Raw genomic sequence first — 19,638 nt, forward strand, 5'->3', positions numbered from 1 at the left:
TGAAAAAAATTCCGAAGCCCGTAGAATTTCGTACGCGACTTAGGCTGCGGCGCATGCATGCGATTTTCTCAAAGAGAGGTGTCGGCAACCTGCTGCTCCCTTATCGTTCGACGATAACGTTCAACTTTTATTCCGTCACACGGTGGAGCCTTCGGTTCGATGTTGTTAGGTTGTCTTGCACTTTCCTGGCACCAAAGAGGAGCTGTACTCAAGCAATTGTCTTGTGAACACCCAGAGACATACAGCGGCGCGATGCTGTTCTTGTCTCGACGTTTTTCAAGCTTGCATGACCCGTCCATTCGGCACACCACTACATTCAGTTGAAGAGAGCTGAGCCAGCCATTTCTGGCATTTTCTTTGACTTAAAAGAGGAGAACCAGCTCTTCTTCGCTGAGGCGTTGGCTACTGCGTGAACTTCGAAATGTGCCTTTCGGCAGAACACAGTAATGTGGCGGACGAGTCGTCGCCGATCTTCGCGAGTTGTGGCTGGGGTAGCATCCTTTCCCTTTGCCATGAGCGCACATTTCCTTTCACCTGTCAAGGGATCTCACACCGTAAAACGCTCTAAATAAAGAACTCGAGTCCCCCCCCCCTCGCCTCCGCGTCAAAGCGGTATGACATTCCAGTTGTGTCGGCTGTTTCGATGTGGTGGCGAGTCTCCATCTGCCCCAGAAGGGCATTGCTCACAAGCAGGATGTGCTATTTGCAGCTTACTTGGACTGCTTTCGCCAAGAAGTCTAGAAAATTCCATGGAACTACCTTACCCTGTGCAACTAACGCACAAAGTGTCGAGGTAGAAAGTCGTTCCTGATGCTGGTCCCGTCTCGAATTGTTTCGGGGCTTTCTCTGCTGCTCTTCCTTCTCTGCACCTCTCACCACTTTTACGGGCCGCTTATTATCAAGAGGGGAGAAGCAAATGTATTTCTAGCTGTCCAACCAACCACCGCCCTTGTCCCCTGTTTCCGCCAGTGCCGAGAATCCACGCAATGCGCCGCATCTCACATGCTTTCTCCAGGCTCGACTCCTCTGCGGGTTTCTGCCGTTTCTCTCCCTGCCCCGTTCTTCGCACCTCCCGCTTCCTCCAGTTCCCGAGTTTTTGTAGAACGAGAACTCTCAGCTGTGCAGCAGCTCTGTGCGGCTCCAGCGAACGCCCCTCAGGGGTTGCCTGGCTTTTTGCCAGGCTGCACTCTCCACACCTCCCTTTTCTCCCCCGTTGCACCACTTTCGCGAGAGTTCCACAAACTCAGACGCCGGAACGCATTTTCCAATGGCCGCGCAGAGGTGACGCCGGGTCGCGGCAGGGCTGCGCGTTGCCTCCGGGCAGCCGTCAGAGACCGACGTCTGCCTTCGCTGGCTCTCGACCAGCTGCAGAGACTTTTGGAGGCAAAGCAGTATGAGGTAGGCTGCTGCGCGCCGTTTCAGTGTAAAGAACTGACTTCTGCTCCCCTTCGTTTTGCCACTGCTGGGTTGCAGCAACCCAAAAGCGAGACCTCTGACTCTCGACAGGATACAAGAACTGTCAGAACTGTTCTTCCGGTGCCCTCTTTCCCGGTAAAAACGGGTGAATACCTTGGGTGTGTGTCTGGTGGTTCGTCACCTGGGATGCAGACAATGTCTTTCACGGCGGTTTTGCTGCGCGTCCGTTGCATCGGTGCTAGGCCTGTGGGCTCAGAGCTTCCTGTGGCGTGCGTACATCCGACGAATGAGTCACTCGTTTTTCAACGACTCTGCAGGTGAAGCTTCTGGTGGAGAAGCACGGCAGCTTGCTGGATCCGCTTACGCTCCGTCAGGCGTACGTCCACCACACGTTGAATTCGAAGTTGACGGAACGCATGCGCATCCAGCCAAACGCCCAGGAACGCGACGAGAAGATTCGAGCCCTGCACGCAGCTCGCTGGGACGGTAGCTGCAGAGAGACACGCGAAAAAGAAGGAGAGGAAAGACGCCAGGAAGGGAACTGCGAGCATGTACGCAAGAAACACAGCCGCCTAGTCGGTGAAGAGAAACCTGGCTACGACCTCCAGGAAGTCCTTCAGGAAACGGAGACGCCGCACAGGCTGAGTGTTGCCTGTGATCTGAAGCGACGGAGCTGCACAAACATGGCTGTCAATCCTCGGCGGCTGTCGTACCGAAATCCAGGAGACATCGCTGTCGACTGTGCTAGCGCTGGTGAGTGGAGTGACGCGTTTGTCTGTGTTGGGAGAAAATGAAGACATGTGGAGTCGCCACAAATCCTGAGAACGCGGCTGTTCCGTTGATGTCGCTTCGTGACGGAGACCACGAAAGGAAATGCCGCGATGTTTGTCCAGTGCAGGCGCGAAACGGTTGGTTGAGTGTTTTTTCCTCGTTTTTGTAGTGGTGGAGAGCGACTCTTTCGTACGAAGCTGAAGGCGAGTGTAGAATTCTGTTCGCGTAGGCGCGACTCTGTTAACGGCGTCGAGTGACCCTTTGTAAGACAACGCCTCGGGACTGTTTCCTCGCGTGCAATTTAGAAACAGAATTTGCCATGCTGGTTCTCTCTTCAGGCGCAGATATCATCTTGGTGAATACAAACAAAGAAGGCTGGGGCGGCAGCTACGATGATCTGCAGGCAACTACGAAGGCACTTCGTAACGCGTACACCTGGTCGGACCGACCTGCGGTTGTGATGAAGGACATCATCATTCACCCGATCCAGGTGCGCAGTTTCTTGCTTTGCCGAAAAAAAACGAGATTCCTTTTCGGTTCGCCACTGGTAATGTCCTACGCGTTCAACCACACAGTTTTGATCTTCGAGGTCGTCGTTTACCGCATCGAACTTCTACGGTGTTGGCAGAGCATGCAGAATCACAAGTCGCCAGGCATGCAGTGTCAGTCAGGTACCAATTGATGGTAGACTTCATGCTGCACATGAAATATGGGATTTCTCTAGTTCTATTCAAGGTGGAAATTACTGTAGAAATAGCACGAACTGAACACCAGGTTAGATCTAACAAAAAAGTCGAGCAGTCTGGAATCCTTCTTGGCATAATGTCGCGTCGTTCTCCGTAGAACGAGTAACATAGTGCAAGCTGAGAATACAACAGGCAAATACTGAAACCAGTTCTCGACTTTTTGACGAACAGCAAAACTATGTGGCGTGTGTCTGGTACGTTGTTCTCTGTCAGGTGGCGCAGGCTGTTGAAGCGAAGGCTGATGGAGTTTATTTGCATTTTTGCATCCTCGGCAAAGATCTGGAAGATTTGCTCTTCGCCTGCTCAACCATGGGAACCCAGGCACTCGTCGAAGTGCACAGTGAGGCCGAGGCCCAGCAGGCAGAAGACGCTGGCGCCACGCTGCTGGTGGTAAGCGAAGCTCTGATGATTGTCGCCAGGTGCCTGCGACATCAAGCCTATTCCTCAACGGTTGTTCTAGCCACAATACATGGATCACCCTAGGTACCTACGGCGAACAGTGTTAAATTTCAATCTCCTGCCGCCTTTCTTGTGTGCTTGGAAGCTGTGGTCGTCAACAGTGTTGGTTTCGTGTACGCATAGAGCCAATCCGATTTGGGTTTCGCCTTCCTGTTCCACCGGCCTCTTCATTGGGAACCCGGCCGTTGCGCTCTGAAGAGGCGCGCCTGCGCGACTGCAAGTGGAGGAGCAGCGACTAAATCCCAACTCTTTCCTGGAGGCTGCGCTACGTCGCGCTACTAGATGCATGCGTACATCGTCGTCTTTTCTCTCGTCTGTTTTACCAGGTCAATCAGTGGGACCGCTACACAGGTCGCCTCGTCCCTGAGCAGGCGCTCCGAGTCCGGAGTGTCTGTTCTCCTGAGGTCATCGTGCTCGCTTCCGGCGGCCTGATTTCCTTGGCGCAGGCGGCAAAGTGTGCAAAGTGTGGCTTCGATGGAGTTGTCCTCGGACAAGCTCTTACTCGCGTAAGACTGAAAAAGGCTACATGCGTTACACGTTTGACTCCTATCCAGAACTTCAAGGTCTGTGTCTGCCGGATCCAGGTTCTGTTGTGTTCGCGTGGGTTCGAGAACACCTAGTATATCTGTGAGTCTACTACCGACATGCCTCGTATTTCCTCGCAGTTTCCTCTCTTCGTCGTGGAGGAACATATAGAGGGTTCGCAGAAATGTGTGCCCTTCTTTTCCTGGAGAAATGCGGCTAACAAGGCGCAGTCCTTTCGTTGAGACGAGGGCTGTCTTATCTGGCTAGGATACTGCTGAATTCAACACTTGTATCTGTCTTTACCACCTTGTGGCTTCGTGATGGTGATGTTTTTGAAGGCAGAACCCACGGGTCTTTCATGAATCTCAGATGTCTGTAATAATGCGGTGTACGCAAGCCGTGTGGCTGCTGGTGAGTCTCCGATGTGAGACAAAAGTTCGCTGTTCGCTCTCTTGCTAGCAGCTACAGCTGATTCTGTTTGCCTGTTGAGAAGGTGTTTTTGGGCATGCATCGCCTTCAAGCAGAAGCAAGGGAGTTGTCGGTTCCAGCCCCACTGAGTTCACTCAAAGAAAACACTAGAAAAAACTTTCATGCTGAGCTGCGTATGTCGCACGCTCTTGCTGCTTCTAGCCTGTTTTCCTCCTTCTGCCAGAATACAATTGGTCTGTTTGTTTTTGGCGTTCGAGTGTTATATTCCTTATTATTGCCGTACACCACAACCTCACTGAACTGCCTAAGACAGCGAGAAGCGTCGGATTTCAGTACCCTGCCGGCGTTCATGTTGCTTTTTCTGGCATGTGTATTTGTGACAGCCTGGGGCGCTAGACTTTATTAAAGAAGTCAAGTCTTGGCAAGGCGCTCCTCGCGAGCTCGTGCATCTCTTTGCCCCCAATCCACGTGGAGCGGCAGCAGCGGCCAGGGGCCTAGAAGACGCCGCTGCCGCAGTCGAGGAGGAGGAAGCGGCGCTGAAGGCCGAGCGTGAAGCCCGTCGAGCCGCAGAACGCGCCCGCTCAAAAGAAGGGCAAAACCCAACCTCTTTATCCGACGGTGAGGCCTTTGTGGTCGACACGAAAGACGCTGAATCGATAGATGACTCCCTGGACGAAGAAGACGACTTGGACGTGGCGGAGAAGGTCTTCGAGGAGGCGAAGCGCGGGTGGACATGTCACACCGGAGCAGAGAGAAAAAAAGAAAATTTTGACGAGAAACCTACTGAGAGGCGGCGCGCCTGGGAATCGGAGCCAGATGATCCGTCAGCGCGAGACAGAGGAGGGGTCAGGCGAAAGGAAAGAGCAGAAAGCTGCCAGGATAGGATCCGCAACAAAGGTTTTGGTTGTCCTTCGCTGGCCGATTCTGAATTGTATGAAGACGAGAACTCGGAAACGCTAGGTAAAAGATGTGGACAGATGCAGGGCGGCGCAGGTTTGCGTGAAGAATTTACTGAACGGATTCTCCGACTGTCAGGGCCGGACTTCCAGCCTCGACAGCCGGCGGCGTCTGCCTTCGGTTCGCACACAGTGCCAGCTCGAGAAGGGGATGCAGTTGGTAGGGCGCAGTCTCTCTCGTCGCTCAATGACAACTGTGGAGACTCTGCATCTCCTTCCCGCAAGTCTGGAGATGGCGGCTACCCAGCCCCGCCGCCGGGCATCGTTGATGTGTCAGGCGAGGAGGACGAGCATTCGCAGAGGGTCGGGAGTTTCCACGCATTTTCCAGTTTACGTGCGCCGGATAATAGCAGCGGGCGAGAGCGAACAGAAGACCCGCAGAAGAAGGCAAATGTCTTCGACAAGAGCGACTCTGCCCCCAACGAAGAGCAGGTGCTCCGGGCTTTCACGCGCGAATTGTTAGGGCAGATCGCGCGCGAACGGCAAGTGCACCGGATGGCGGAGGAAGAGCACCGAGATCAGCAACTGGCGATGTTTCGGCAGTACCAACAGCTCGCTCGGGCGTTTTCGGAGGCCGAAACGAACACCGAAGCCGTCAGAAACGGCTCTTTGTTTGTCCCACCTCTAGCCCTCCAGGAGCAGCTCCAGAGTGATCCGCATTTCCGGGCTTCGGGGCCTGCAAAAGAAGACCTCGACCCCCTGGCTGTGATGGCCCAAGACGCCGACACGGTCGCGGAACCCTTCAAAGAGGCCTTCCCTAACGACCCCGCTCGCGCAGCCGCTGCATGCACAGCCGCAGCGGCGGCGGCCGTCGCCGACCCCGCAGGTTTCGCTGCCGTGGCGCGGGACCATCTGGAGAAAGCAGCGGAGAGAGGTGCGTATACGCTGGCAGATGCGAATGACCCAGCGATGGCCCTCAGCGCGGCTGCCCCGACTTTTGCCGCCGCCTCTGCCACCGCCGCCTTGACTGCTGCGGTGGCCCGGGGTGAACGAGACGCCTCTACGGCAGCCAAGGCGGCGGCGGCAACTCTCAAGGGCACTAACCCTCCGAATCCGAATGCCCTTGCGGCCTTGGCGGCTGCGGCGATTCAGAGAAGGAAGGCCTCAGGCATTCGCCCCGACCTTCTGGGGGTCCCCTTAGTGCAGGCTGGAGGACTAGAGTCACAGTGTGGAGAGGAGCAGAGACTCGCGACAGTTGGAGGCGACTCGAAGATCGTGGGCGCTTCGCTCACACCACATGCAGACTCAGGCTTTTCGGGGACCGTAGGTTCCAGGGGCGAGGGGAGAGGAGCACCGGGCGGGGACGCTGTTGTGGGTTTGGGGGGCGGACAGGATGAGAAAATGGAGCTGTTTGACGAGGCTGAACTCGAGCGAATTGGGCGTCTGTTCTTCTCAGAGGAGGAATTAGATGGATTTCTCAAAGAATTGAGGGCGAAGAAAGCCACGCGACAGTCCGCGCAGGAAAGCTCCGGTGCAGGGGGACCTGGTAGTCCTCTGGGCTCGGAGACACACGCTGATCGGAGTACAGAGGCAGGGTTTTGTATTAGTCAACAGCCGGAGAGAGCAGGCGAGGTATCCTTTGCTCCACACCAGGAAGCAGCTGTTGACACTCAGGCTGGTGTTAGGACAGGCACCGAAAGTTCGTCCCCAATGTCTCAAGGGCCAATCGTGAAAGAGAAGCAGTCGGATGGTGAAGAGCACGAAGCGCGAGATGATGAAGAAAAGGCACACTCGAAGCAAAGCGCTGACGAGAATGGGTCTTATCAGAACGTTCAAATGGAGAAGGCGCGGGGGCACTCTGGAACTCAAGACAGTGTCGAAAATCAAGAACCCGATTCTTCAAAAGGCAGTAGACATCCTTCTGAATCATATTCTGAGCCGCATGCACCGCTCTCCGAAGCTGCCTCAAGGGACCTTGGCAGTGAAACAACTGGAGGTGGACCTGCGTCCAGCTGGCGAGTCGAGAAAGTCTCCTTCAACACACAAGAGTGGTTCGCGCGGGCGGATCGCCGAAAGAAAGAAGACCACGAGTTAGAACAGCAGTTTCTCCAGCAGAGTCGCCAGGCAGCGGCTCAGATGCTTCCATGCAAAAGCGAAGAAGCCGCCCAAAGAGGCTTAGAAGCCATCGATGCTCCGGAAGCCGTTTCGGCAGCCGGAGCGAGCGAGAAAGGCGGTGATGCCTCCTTCGGGGACGGGGGGAGAGAAACGTTTTCTCGTTTTGGGAGACATACCCCTGAGCCGTCGCTGACGACTCCAATGGACCAGATGGAGGCGTTTCTGCCGTTTTTCCAGGGCCACGGGAGTCACCATCACCTGGACGATCCTCCTGAGGTGCAGGAACGCATGCAGCAGGAGGCTTTTCTCGAAGAGCTGAAGCAACGCGGGAGCGGTGGATCGTCTTCCGAGGCGTCTCTCGACGACTCCTCCCGCGGGTTGCCACGCACTGGCCACCACGCCTACGAGCTCCTCAAAGAGCAGCAGAGGCTGCAGGCAGAACGGCGACAACTCCCGCCCCCCGCAGCGGCTCTCAAATCAGATGCCGTCACCGCAGCAGCCTCGGCTGCAGCTGCGGCTTTGGCAGAGGGAGCCTCTCCCCAAGCTGCTGTTCGGGCAGTCAAGCGGGTGACTTCAGCAGGCACTTCCAGAAGTCCCGAACGCAGTTCCCTCGAAGAAGAAAGAGAAGAAAAAGGCGCTTCTACGCAAAATCCTTGTGGAGAAACAGATAACAAGGGCATCCCGAGGTCAGATGCGGCAACTGCTGCCGCTGTTCAAGGAGCGATGTTGGGCGGCGAACGCGGTGCCTACGCTGCGCTGCTGGGTACCAGCAGCCAAGGCGCTGGAGGGTTTTTCGAGAGCTATGTTGATGATCTAGCGAAAACTGGCGGAATGGAAGTGGAGACTAGAGAAGACTGAAAGCCACAAAGGCTGCGTGCTTGTCTGTGTCTCGTACCTGAGTCATATTCAGTATCCTAGGGATTACAGTGTCTCTGTATTCGATTTGAGTTACGCCTTTCTGGATCGCGGATCATTCGTAGAGACAATATCTACGTATATTATGACTACCACAATGCGTGGTCTAGCTATGATCTTTGTGTTATCAATGTTGGCTTTGCACGGAGAATATGGTAACTTCGTTGTACCCATCTATACTGGTGGTTCAGAAGTCGTTATGTAACTGCCGACTGGCGTGTCGGGCGCATTTTAAAATGCATGCCACTACATACAGGGGACTGTCCGTGGCGCAAAGAGATCCTCACATTTGCGAGAAATGCTACTTCAGCTAACACTTCCTCGCTGCAGCCAAAGCTTTGGATGCCGTGGCGGCGTACTGTTGCAATGGACCAGGTTTTTTTATAGAGCCCACGCGCGAATCGGCCGGGAAGCAGCTGAAGTGCATTCGAAAAGGATTACGCTTGTCATTATAGAAAGGGGTAGGCGTACTTTGTGTGCTACAGAGGAGTGTTGTTTGTTCTATCATGTTTCATTCTGTACGCGCCCACGCATGACACTCATGTATGCGGAGAATGATCCGAATACGCGCGGACACACAGGCGCGTCTGGACACTGAAAAGTGAACGCATGCAACATCATAAATGCCCATCCTGCGGCTACTTCTTTAACTAGGTGTTGAACTCAAAAACGTTTAATGTATCTCTGAGTCGGTTCGCAATCACGTCAACTGCTCTCGAACGTTACCCGACAATGTACAGAACGAAGTAACACACATGGTGCGGAGAGCAACGGCTTGCGACAATTTCCGATTCTGCGTGTCAGTGATGGGTCCGACCTCGGTGTTCCACAAAAATGTTTCTTACCGACGAACAGAAAAACAGCCCCGGATATGTTCAGTAACAATTCCCCTCAGGTACACACTTATGGATCTTCGGTGTGGTAACACTTCAGACTTCACCAACGGACTAATTAGATGGGCGTATTATTATACAGTAATTACGATAAACCACTGTGACGTGTGTTGTAAACTATTAAATTTTCACTATATTCGGAAAACAAATTCTCATCCTGAGGCGTACACAGGCAGAGTGTCCTGGACAGTTTGAGGCTCGAAGGAATAGCGGCCTCGGCACGGAAGAGATGACACGAAAGGTGGTTGACGGTCTTTCTCATGTACATTCCGAGTTTCCGTAGCAAGGCGGTTCACATTCCCTGACTTCCATGAGTGCCTCCTGTATCGTGCACTACTCTGGGAAGTTTGCTTTCCAAGTCGTGTTTATTTCGCAAGCATGCGGGTAGAATAGGCTGTTTTCCCTGGGTCAGCGTGGTGCACACGCCAAGAGACAGAGACACTTCACGACAGTTCCCTCTACCAAAGTCGGGGCTTGTCACCTCTTCACGTTAGACGATACCTCTAGCGTGCATCGTCTCTAGTTTCACCAGCCTGAAGGAATTTCGAAAGGCAACTCTTTCTTCTTTCTTTCTTTCACGCTCCAGGGATCTTCGATCTCTCGTTCAACCTCTCTCTCATACGGACTCGCGTGCAACTCGGGCACTTGGCTGCACTGTTGTTCCTGGCGGCCGTGCCACCTGGTGGGTTTTCCCGTGTTGAGAGTCCGTCCTGGTCCGCCGACAGGGGTCCTGGTTCGGCCCTGACTGCCATCTTGGCCCTCTTGCATCGAAGTTCCACGAGACGCGTCCTCGAGGATGACCGCCACAAGAGCGTAGTCTGAACGACCGCGACCTTCACCTCCGTTCAGAGACTCCAGAATGTCTCCATTCGGGAGACACGACGCCTGCCCTGTCACAGACGTGCCAGGGAGCTTCCCACAGATTTTCGAACCATCGGATGGGAGTGATCCCCTTGTGTGCAGCGAAGGAGAAGCTGCTGCGGCGATTGCTACCGTTGACTGCTGGCCAGCAACCAGATGGCGACCTGGTCTGTTCTCGTGATTTGAGCTTGCGTCAGAGAGCTCCCCGGGACATTCTGGAAAGGTTTTGTTCGAGAAGTGGCAGTCTGACCCCTCTGGTCTCTCACTGCGACTCCTACAGAGTCTGTGAGCAACGGGCCGCACGCCAGGCGACGCAGACAGTGCTCTCCACTCTTCATCCTTGTTTTGCGCAGTGTGTTCTGGAGCGACCCCTGTCACAAAACTCACCTGATCGAGGTTGTGTAGGTGGTGGCCCTGAGAGAATTCGAGGACCGATGCTTCCGGGTACCTCTGTCCAGGCCGTTCTGAGCCAGAAAGCGCTTCAGGGCTTACCCCCTCGTGCGAAGAAGCTCGTTCGTCTGATGCCGGTCCCCAGTGGAGATCTCGCGGTATGGTGACAATCAGATCGAGAATGAAAAGCCTCGCAACCCGAACTTCAGCTTCGTAGCGGACATTCAGCGAAAGCAGCGCCGAGGCCACGTCAACGTGAAACGTTGATGATTCTGGCGCCCAGGAATCCCCGCGGCCATTCTTCGCCGTTGTTCTCTGCAGCTGCTCAGGTACATCGAGAACAACCGAAAGACAGAAGCTGACAACGGAATAAGTTGCCACTGTGCAGACAACCACGTTGTTCGCGGGGAGGCTAGTCTACGTGTAGAACACACACGACACGTGCAGTGCGTGCTGTCGAAAATTTCAATGCACAGACTCTTTCTTGCAAACTGCGAAGCGAGAAAGCGAGCCATCCCCGATTGTCAAGAGGGGGGAAGCGAGTTGCGGCCAAGACGCGAACGGTCGTTTTCACTCTCGGGCACCGCCCCTCATCTAAGCGAGACAGGTTCGACCACCCCGAGAAGACCGTGCGAAGGGCAGATGACACGAGGGACTCTTCGCAACTGCTTTTTGCTGATGATATTCGGCGTCAGCTCCACTAGACTATGGCACGCTGCGCTCTACTTGCGCGTTAATCAATCAACTCGCCGACGAGCAATGTTTCGCAGCGAAAAACTAAATGGCACAGTATCGAGCTAGCCAACTCGCAGAACCTTCACCACAAGACTGACACTGAACTTACTGCTTCGTCTAGCTGTTTCAGCTTCTCTGCTCTTGCTTGGAAATCCGGCATTGGGGGCAGCAACCCCAGCTGATACGCCTCACATAGAAGTCGGTGTCTCCTGTCGCACGACCCGAACAGAGCACGAAAGGATGGGTTTTGCGCACATGACGTAGAGTGCCACGAGCCGGGGTAACGAAAAAAGAAAGTTCGAAAACAGAGACTCTCAGCTTCCTGTTGCAGGTCACGCTGATTACCCTGGATATCTTTAGTTGGCTTTATAACTGATTTGTTGGAGAAATAATTGTTCTATCCAGACGTGGTGTTCTTCACAATAAATTTGAAACAGGGCCGCATCCTGGAGAACATGACGATACCCAGATCCGCTAGTGCTCGTCCGTCAAGGTGAGAAGAGGCGCTTACTGAGCAGGTGCTCCAAGTCTCTGTTTGAGTTCGGCACTGAAGATCGGTTCGCATAGATGCAACCACAGATCGATGAACGCTGCCGTTTCCTGTGGTTGCTGAAGTACCACTTGTGGCAGCAACGCCGACACATCATGAATCAAGGCCCTTCTCCTCGAGGTAGCGATGGGGCGTCGATCGAGAGCGGTCACTTCCGCTTGAAGTTGCGTCACGTAAAGGCGCCACATGCTCTTGAGCCGAACCTCTGTGACGTCCAGGAGACCTACGAATCAACCGAGAGGAATACAAACTACTTGCCTAGGATACTCAATATGACTCCGTTTACGGGATACAGACAACCACGTTCTGTATGGTTGCTGTACACCACCATCCCACTGGACTGCTTAAGACACCTATAAGTGTTGGATTTCAGTACTTTACGACATTAAGGTTATTTCACATCGGCTATGGTCTAAGCGTAATACGTGCTGCCAATCAGTCGCCGTGCCACAGTTGCTGTGTCGCGTTGGCATACAAGTCCCAGTCAACAGAAAGACAGGTGAAGACCCAAAACGCCTTGCTGGTAACCCAACCCCCCCCCAGAAACACATCTGTCTCCATCGTATTACGTATCCGCGGGAGGCCGTACGGTCCAACGGTGGAGACTTCCTTGTCGAGTAACTACCGTCCCGCTGCCACATCTCAAAGAACCCATGCGACAGTTCCAGCTACTCTAACAAGTTCAGGGGTACCAGCAGCTGCGGCGCTGGCTCAAGTTTGCCTTCGTACACTCGATGGCCTTTCTGTGTGCCCCTGTAAAAGTGGTTGGCTAACGGAACATAGTCGAAGACAGCTCCTGCCGTTTGCGGAAAGACGTGCATCCACTCGGATACGGCTATGAATATTCGAAAAGAGCAAGTCTCGTGCCCCTGGTAGTTGGCCAACACCAAGCAGGAAAAACCTCCTATTCCTCACCTGCTGTGCTGATGGCTGTCTCGACAACAGACCGAGAGGGGAATCGCAAGGGCTCTCCAGAAGCCTTCGGCAAAGCACAGCATGGATGAGGACTTTCAGCTGATCCGCTTCCCAGCAAAGCTGTTTCCCTCCACGTCTCGCCTCGATTTGCACGCAATCCAGCACCGACGCTCTCCGCAGAGGTGAGCCACCGACCAGTGCCAGACAGGTGGCGGCGTGCGCCTTCCTCCAGGCTAGTGTAAACCAAAGTGAGGAGTTCCTCGTCTCGAAATCGAACCTGTCACCAACGCACAACACATACTTTGGAGCTTTGGGGGGGGAGGACGAGGTGCTGTAAGTGAGACTCCTGTTTTAAATCTCGAACGTCTTTGTTTACCAGAACCAAGTTGTATTCATCGTTTCATGGCCTTCGTGTAAAGCGCGTTATGTATATTGGTATCCAGCGTATCTTTGTAAAACAAACATTTGCATACACGCTCGCTGCCGTGAACGAGTGAAGAACTGCAATTTCTATATCTCAAGACGCCCAGAGAGATCCCCTCAAAGGCGGAATCGCTGTGAACCACCACATGTTCAAATCGATTCTACCCATCTACTGACTATATTACGCGTCAAGAATTGTTGGCGCATGACCATTCGTGTGTTCAGAGCTCGAATCTCAGATACTAATCCTAGCTTGAAATGGGATGACACGAATACTAGCAAAACATCGGTTGTGGATAGAATTACTTCCAACATCGCCTTTCCCAGGTAGCATTTTCCTTCGGAAAAAGAGAATCAGAGTCGTATTGATGGACGGTCCTCAAGAGGGGCAGGCAAACCATCTGGCAACAGGCTCGGTCACACCGAAGTTGCCAAGGCAAAGCTGCAGCGCAGAGCCTAACAACACAACGCGTACCTTCTGAAAGCCACTGAGAACTGTCACCAGCTCGGGCGTTGTGAACGCCGAAAACTGTCTTTTCACTTGTTCACTCAGCGTCTCGTAGAACATAGAGTCCTGAGAAGCAAAAGAGTCACAGGACTTCACTCTGGGCAGCATGCATACCACTTCTCTGTGGTGTTCATTTTGTTTCGTGATTCGTCGTTGACTGTTGATTGTTGCCAGGCCGCACATGTTCACGGCCATCGGAGTCGCTGTGCGTGGTCGGCCCCAAAAATGTCAGTTTCCCAACATACGAGGGCTCCGGAATTCGACCATAATAAAGTGGCTACTTTCTGCTCTCCTGTCTGCCTTGAGCGCCCCGGCAGTTCATGGAAATGCATCGCAATTTAGCTGGGCCAGCCAGTATGAGTCGATGAATGAGGGAACTCCCCTTGGGTTGCTACTCACCTCTAGACCAGCTCGAGTGTAGGCTTCAATCACAAGCGCGAGCCACGCGGGCTTTAACTGCTCCGGTCGCTCTTGGATGAACTTAGCCAGCAGAAAGAGAGAGAACTCATCGGAAGCTGAATTGGACACGACAAAAAATCCCTGGTTTCGGCGTGGTTGGCTAGCTTTTCCAAGAGGCAGAGACGCAGTCCGCACGAGCTTCAAGTTGCGTTTCCCGAAATTTAAACTGGAAAGAGGAGAGATTTGGCAGCGGTTTTGCTTCCAGTTTGTACTCGCACTTGATCGAATTCTACACGCGTTGCCGCATTTTCTTGTGCTGCACCTAAAGTCACAAGACGTAAGCCTCCTCAGGACACAGGTGTCGGGGCCTGTAATCTCAGCAACGAGTCCTGGTCACTCAAGCGATTCATCGAGGCACCTCGTCTAGCACGAGGACATGGGGGTTTGCGGAAACTCACCAGCGGCATGCTGTTCCTCATTCCTAGGGCTCAAAGCACACACAAGGTTCGTGACATCAGCTGGCAGAAGCTGATGCAGCCTTGCACCTACAACATTAGCACATCGCAGTGGCTCCATTCAGTTCGTATCACGTCAAAAACCGAATGTTACAGCACAGACAAAAAACGCACATGCCACTCGTGAGGCATTCGGCACCACATATAGTGCTTGTCAGACTGTCACACTTCTGATCGATGATCCCTAGGGTGTGCATCGCACGGCTTCTAGTCCTTCGCGATTATACTAGTGCCGAGAACAGAAGCAGACATGACTATTCCAAATTCACCTGGTTTAGGCCCTGCCTATGGGTGTGAACTTTCTGTGGCCTATATGTTTCGCCGGGGCTTCCACTTTGCTGGAAACGACATCCCTGTATTCACGCTTGGCATGCACCGCCTTCCGGACACGACCACGTATTTGTCAAAGGCCTGAGGGAAAACGTCTACGTGCCCGTTAAAAGGCCCCTGATTCGGCTTACAGCAGTAATCTGTCAGTGTCGTGACGGCATCTCCAAAGCGCTCTGGTAGGCAGAAGTTTCCTCTCGACGTGCTGAGAATGGAAATGAAAGTAATAAGAGGCCTTAGAGGCAAGTTTAGATGTGCTTCGACTTCCGCTGGGCGCTGAGACAGATCATTCGTCCCTGCGTTTGTCTCGGCAAAGTATCGCGCGCTCCCCACCCTCAGTCTGACGGCGTCGAATTCTTGGTTTGGGTCCTCCGTTTCCTGGGGCGACGCGAGTGTGAGGAGTCTCGGCAACACAGACTCGAGAACCACCAGAAACTCGGAAGAGCAAGGCGTCGAACTCTCCCTCCGGCTGCCGCGTTGCATGTGTCTGGACTCGCCGTGAACCTCAAGTGCACGCGTTGCCTGGAGGGCTGCACTCAAGCGCGACAGACGCAGACTCGAGGACAGAACGTCGAGGAGCAGGTGTGGATGGAGGCTCGGCAAACTCGGCAACACCTGCTCGATAAGGTGTCGAAAGAACTGGGGGAAGTGTGGAGACGTCCGAGATGTGCTTCGGCATGAACCATGGGAGCCAGACGAGTCTTCGTTCTGTCCGAGATCCCGTCCCTTTGAGAAGTCCCCTATCGCTGGATCACGACCCGTCATGGGGAGGGTGTGTCTCGGCGGCGGGTCAGGCGGTGGTAGACCACTGAAGGAGGCTGGAAGCGCTGCGAAGGCAAACAACAGAAAAAGATTCTCTCTCCGGTCCAGGCACGGTAGCCGCTGCAGTACGGGACCGAGGAAGTCGTCGCCGTTGCAGCTGGAGCTAGAACGAAGCATGGGGGTCCGGGAAGGAGAGTCGCGGGGTCGACCAGAAGGCAAGTGGGTGGCCACCAGTTCCCCCAGGGCTCCCCACCAGAGCGGTTTCTGTCGTGTCTGAAGACCTGGCCGCTCTCTGGTTACGAACGGCAGAATGGAGTGGATAGAAGACCCGACTGAGAAAATCGGGAAACAGAAGACGGTTGAAGACAAGCGTTCACAGTTCGCCTCGCGATTTGGCAGGCAAAACACATAATTCCTGTCCTCACTAGGTGCGTCCGAATACGCTGGTGTCGTGTCTCTGTGCAAGCATCGCCTGGAAAGAATGGGCAGCAACAAATTACGGTAATATCCCACTGATTTCACAGCAATTCCGGTTCCCTCCTCAATCCGATCGCTGTGTCCGCCGTTATCAACCGCACGCGCGGCCTCTGGAAACCCTTGGCTAGATCGAGGGGCATGGGTGACGGGTCGGTGCGCTGACCTTCTCGACAGGGTACCGACATTTTCGGGCAAGAGACTGAAAACAATTTGCCCAGCTGGTAAACCAAGAGAGGTATTTAGAAGGCACGACGATGCACACGCAAGCGGCAATGTCACTTCTTGGTCTGTTTGGGGAGGGCTCCAGTCAGGTTCCAGCGATTGCTGGCAACCAGATCTCCTCTCGATTCCGTCTCTTGCTATGTCTTCTGTGGCAGGTACAGAACTGTCTGGTGACCCCCTTGCCTTCGCTTGCCTCCCAGTTTCGCTGCACACCTTCATCGGGCTCCGGTGGAGAAAGGGAGATAGAGTGAGAACGTGTTGTGCAATGTGCTCCACGCAGCCGCTGTGCTCTCGATCAGTCCACGTCCAATCCTCTTCGACAGTTGGCGAGTCCTCAAATGTAGTTCTCGAGACGAGTGTAGAATTTGCAGCAGCACCAGCAGCAGCGCATGCGACAAGCGGCGTGGCATGTCCATCTGTTTCGGCCGGTGGTGCCTTGTCACAGCGATTCGGCTGCGATCCCAGGATAGCTTCATGCACTTGCTCCGCTCCAGAAGAACTCTGAGACTGGCCCCAGTTCTGCTGCATGCAGAGGTGCCGCACAACCCTCCAGGCTCCCTCAAAGCCGCCAATGCTAGCGTCCAGATCTGCACCCTCTAGCATCAGAAGTTTGGTCGTCTCTTCTTCTGTAAAAATAACTCCGCGCAAACCAGCGAGTCTATCCGGGGTTTCGTGCAGAGAGTGCTCGTCAACAAACGGTTCTGTCTCTCGCTTAAGACTGGCTTCTCGTCCTGGCAATTGTAGAGCTGTCTCTGGACCAGGTCCAGGGTTGGGGTGAGGCAGAGCCCCTCCCATAGCGTGGCTCACAACATCCTCTGGGTGTTCTTTTCTGACCGTTGTTTCGGCATCCAAAAACGAGCTCCTCTTGCTACCAGCGTCGGTGCACTCGTCGCTGGAGACGGCAAATCGTTCGGCAGGCGAGGCGACACTCAACTGTGCAGAGAGAAAAGATGCATCGCGGGGGGAGGCGCCGATGTTGAAGCGAGTCCCAGGTGCTCCGCAAAACCTGGCAGACGTTGCCGTCGAAAACCTACAAATCCCTCGACTTCGCCCAGGGAGGTCTGACAAAGGAGAGACGATCGGCATTTGGGAGCTAGCCACTTCAGCGGTCACCGGCGATGTGGCCAGAGGGCCGGCGAACCACAGTCGAAGAACGTGACATTTAGGGCACTGAAAAAACTTGTTTTTTGAAGGAATCAAACACAAAAGTTTTCTGTCCTCTGCATCTCGCATGCATCCGGCTGAAACAAACTCTGAAGAGTCAGAGGTCTGAAATTCCTTGGCCCAAGAACACAGTGCGCGGGTATGCATTATTCTCGCTGCCGTCGGCCGCAGGGGTAATCGGCGGGTTCCTGCTTTACCGTTGGCGCATTGGTTCAGGTTTAAAGCGTGGATCCGACGACTCCAGTGGCAAATGTTTTTTGGCCAAAGAGGCAGATGTTCTGCGTGCGCGCGTGTCTCGCGACACCGAGGCACCCGGACGCCGGCGGTTAGATGCATTATGCAGAAGGGGGCTTCCAAAAATTTCCAGCTCTCTCTCTTCGGCCGAAGGCAAATCAGATCAAGCAGCAGACGGTGATCGCGCGTTCAGCATTCCTCACTACAAGCAAGTTGTGACCTCGCGCGAGTGGACAAGTGTCACTGTACTCCACAACTCGCTGATTTCTTAACAAAAGCATTGGCTCACTAATAAACCGGAAAAACACGGCGGAATACGGCGACATCTGTAGGAGGCCTCCCACGACGAATGGTGTGGGAAGCCCCCTAAGACAGACCTCAGTTCGTGGGATACCGCTCGTCTTGCCTTTTTAAGCTGAGTTCTGAGCAATGACGCACCGTCGCGATATAGATGATACTTTGCTGTTTCATACTCCTCCAGCCATGGGTTCCGAAGACCCACTAACGAGTTGGCTGTTCAAAAATTTGACTCGGTGATTCAAGTGGAAACAAGTCGAGAACGGTCGGGCCTTTCTTCCGGATGATGCCAGAATTTGCCGCCGTTATCGCTCTCGCATGCACACTCAAGTGCATGTAACAAACGACAGTGCACATGCAGCTGAAATGACCGAACCGCAAGAAAAATGAGGGTGAAGCTCGAAAAATGAATTCGCCAGTGTATGGTAGACCTGACAAGTTGTTGGAAATGGGGGAAGAAGTGTATTCACGAAGACTGAAATGTCTGATGTCGGTAACCCAGGGCGCATGCATCATCACTCTTCCCCTGTGAAAACCGTCAACAGTAGGTTGCGGTCAGAGGACCCTGCGAGCATTCCACTTCTCATATATCTCAATTCGCGCCTGAATCAAACTCCACGGTAACGAATTCTCCCGTTTGCTGAGCGCTGCATGTGCAGTGTTTAGGGGAGTGATGCGTTGTCGCTCCTCTGTCAGGCGCTATTTCACAAGCATTAGTGTTTATTTCACATGAAATATAAATCCATTCTGCGGGTGTGCGACATATAGCGTGCACTCGGCTGTCGTGAGTGAGGGGACTACAGAATAACGTGGTTGTCTGGCAGGCAGTATGTGTATGCTCACTGTTGCGTTAGCCCTTCGTTCTCTAAAAGAGGCACGAAATCAACCTGTTGCACGAACTGTGTCGTGCCTGGTGTCACTGAGCCGGAATCACAGGCAGATCCAGTTTGACACATCCCCTTTACATACCTTGGAGGTTTACTTTGTGCATTGATAAGGGACTGTCTTTCGCCCCATACATGGCACTAGCCAAGAAAGGTAGGTTTCACATGCTATATCGGGATGAACTGTTACTCCTTACAGCAATTCTCTCAGGTACAAACCGCCTCATCAGAGACAGCTGGTATCCGGTATATCATCCTCATGCGAAAGCGGCAGTGACATCATTTTCCGGGTGGCAACTGAAAGATAACTGGGAGAGAAAACTGTGGGATTCCAATCCACCCTTCTCTCTCAGTCATTCACGTCTTAGTACACCGGGTGTATCTCACGAAGCTTCCTTCGGTACTAATCACAGTCCAGATCTAACATGTATGTAAGCACATAGATGAACTGAAAAGCATACCACCGCATGCTAACGACTGCGCTGCGAACTATTCTTTTCGCTTGACGTGTATCGCCCTACGCTTCACCTACCATCATTCCAGGGCAACCGGATTTGCCCGCAAGTTCCCAGAAAAACTAACTGAACTTGAGATTACAGCGTGTTAAGACGACAACGGTGATCCTCTCGTAAAATCAAGTTTCGAATGTGTATACAACTGAATGGTAATCAAAAGTAGCGAAAGGCGGTTGACGCCACCCTGTCTCATCGGCGACATTACACTGTCCCGAAATGCTGGAGAAAACACCCAAAGGAAATGCGTTGTTCCCCCCGACCCCGCTCCTACTGTCTGTCAAGTGCAACTGCGCCT

The 19,638-nt window shown here is 53.6% G+C and overlaps 2 protein-coding genes across 2 annotated transcripts; one reads left to right on the top strand and one right to left on the bottom strand.

Moving 5' to 3' along the window:
* Positions 1 to 199: 199 nt before the first annotated feature.
* On the top strand, positions 200 to 8,929 carry TGME49_207180 (indole-3-glycerol phosphate synthase domain-containing protein). Its single transcript, XM_002371962.2, has 6 exons — positions 200 to 1,398; positions 1,734 to 2,169; positions 2,526 to 2,677; positions 3,147 to 3,323; positions 3,719 to 3,898; positions 4,730 to 8,929. Exons 1-6 carry the CDS (start codon positions 811 to 813, stop codon positions 8,213 to 8,215), a joined length of 5,019 nt encoding a protein of 1,672 aa, XP_002372003.1. The 5' UTR covers positions 200 to 810; the 3' UTR covers positions 8,216 to 8,929.
* A 117-nt stretch (positions 8,930 to 9,046) lies between these two features.
* Positions 9,047 to 18,173, bottom strand: TGME49_207200 (hypothetical protein). Its single transcript, XM_018779382.1, has 8 exons — positions 14,923 to 18,173; positions 14,405 to 14,491; positions 13,947 to 14,062; positions 13,515 to 13,613; positions 12,617 to 12,893; positions 11,663 to 11,924; positions 11,261 to 11,360; positions 9,047 to 10,737 (listed from the first exon to the last, which is right to left on the bottom strand). The coding sequence occupies exons 1-8, from the start codon at positions 17,747 to 17,749 to the stop codon at positions 9,691 to 9,693; spliced, it is 4,815 nt and encodes a 1,604-aa protein (XP_018635670.1). The 5' UTR covers positions 17,750 to 18,173; the 3' UTR covers positions 9,047 to 9,690.
* Positions 18,174 to 19,638: the final 1,465 nt, after the last annotated feature.

The sequence above is a fragment of the Toxoplasma gondii genome, chromosome X (assembly GCF_000006565.2).
Source record: "Toxoplasma gondii ME49 chromosome X, whole genome shotgun sequence".
In the NCBI taxonomy this organism is placed as follows: Eukaryota; Apicomplexa; class Conoidasida; order Eucoccidiorida; family Sarcocystidae; genus Toxoplasma; species Toxoplasma gondii.

Excerpts from the sequence above, each read along its gene's own strand:
- TGME49_207180 (XM_002371962.2), top strand. The coding sequence starts at position 811 with ATGCTGGTCCCGTCTCGAATTGTTTCGGGGCTTTCTCTGCTGCTCTTC. Across the intron at positions 1,399-1,733 it reads TGGAGGCAAAGCAGTATGAG|GTGAAGCTTCTGGTGGAGAA; the intron begins GTAGGCTGCTGC and ends ACGACTCTGCAG. Across the intron at positions 2,678-3,146 it reads TCATCATTCACCCGATCCAG|GTGGCGCAGGCTGTTGAAGC; the intron begins GTGCGCAGTTTC and ends GTTCTCTGTCAG.
- TGME49_207200 (XM_018779382.1), bottom strand. The coding sequence starts at position 17,749 with ATGCATCTAACCGCCGGCGTCCGGGTGCCTCGGTGTCGCGAGACACGC. Across the intron at positions 14,492-14,922 it reads GACACTGACAGATTACTGCT|GTGCAAGGCTGCATCAGCTT; the intron begins GTAAGCCGAATC and ends CTAATGTTGTAG. Across the intron at positions 10,738-11,260 it reads TGAAACAGCTAGACGAAGCA|CTGCAGAGAACAACGGCGAA; the intron begins GTAAGTTCAGTG and ends GTACCTGAGCAG.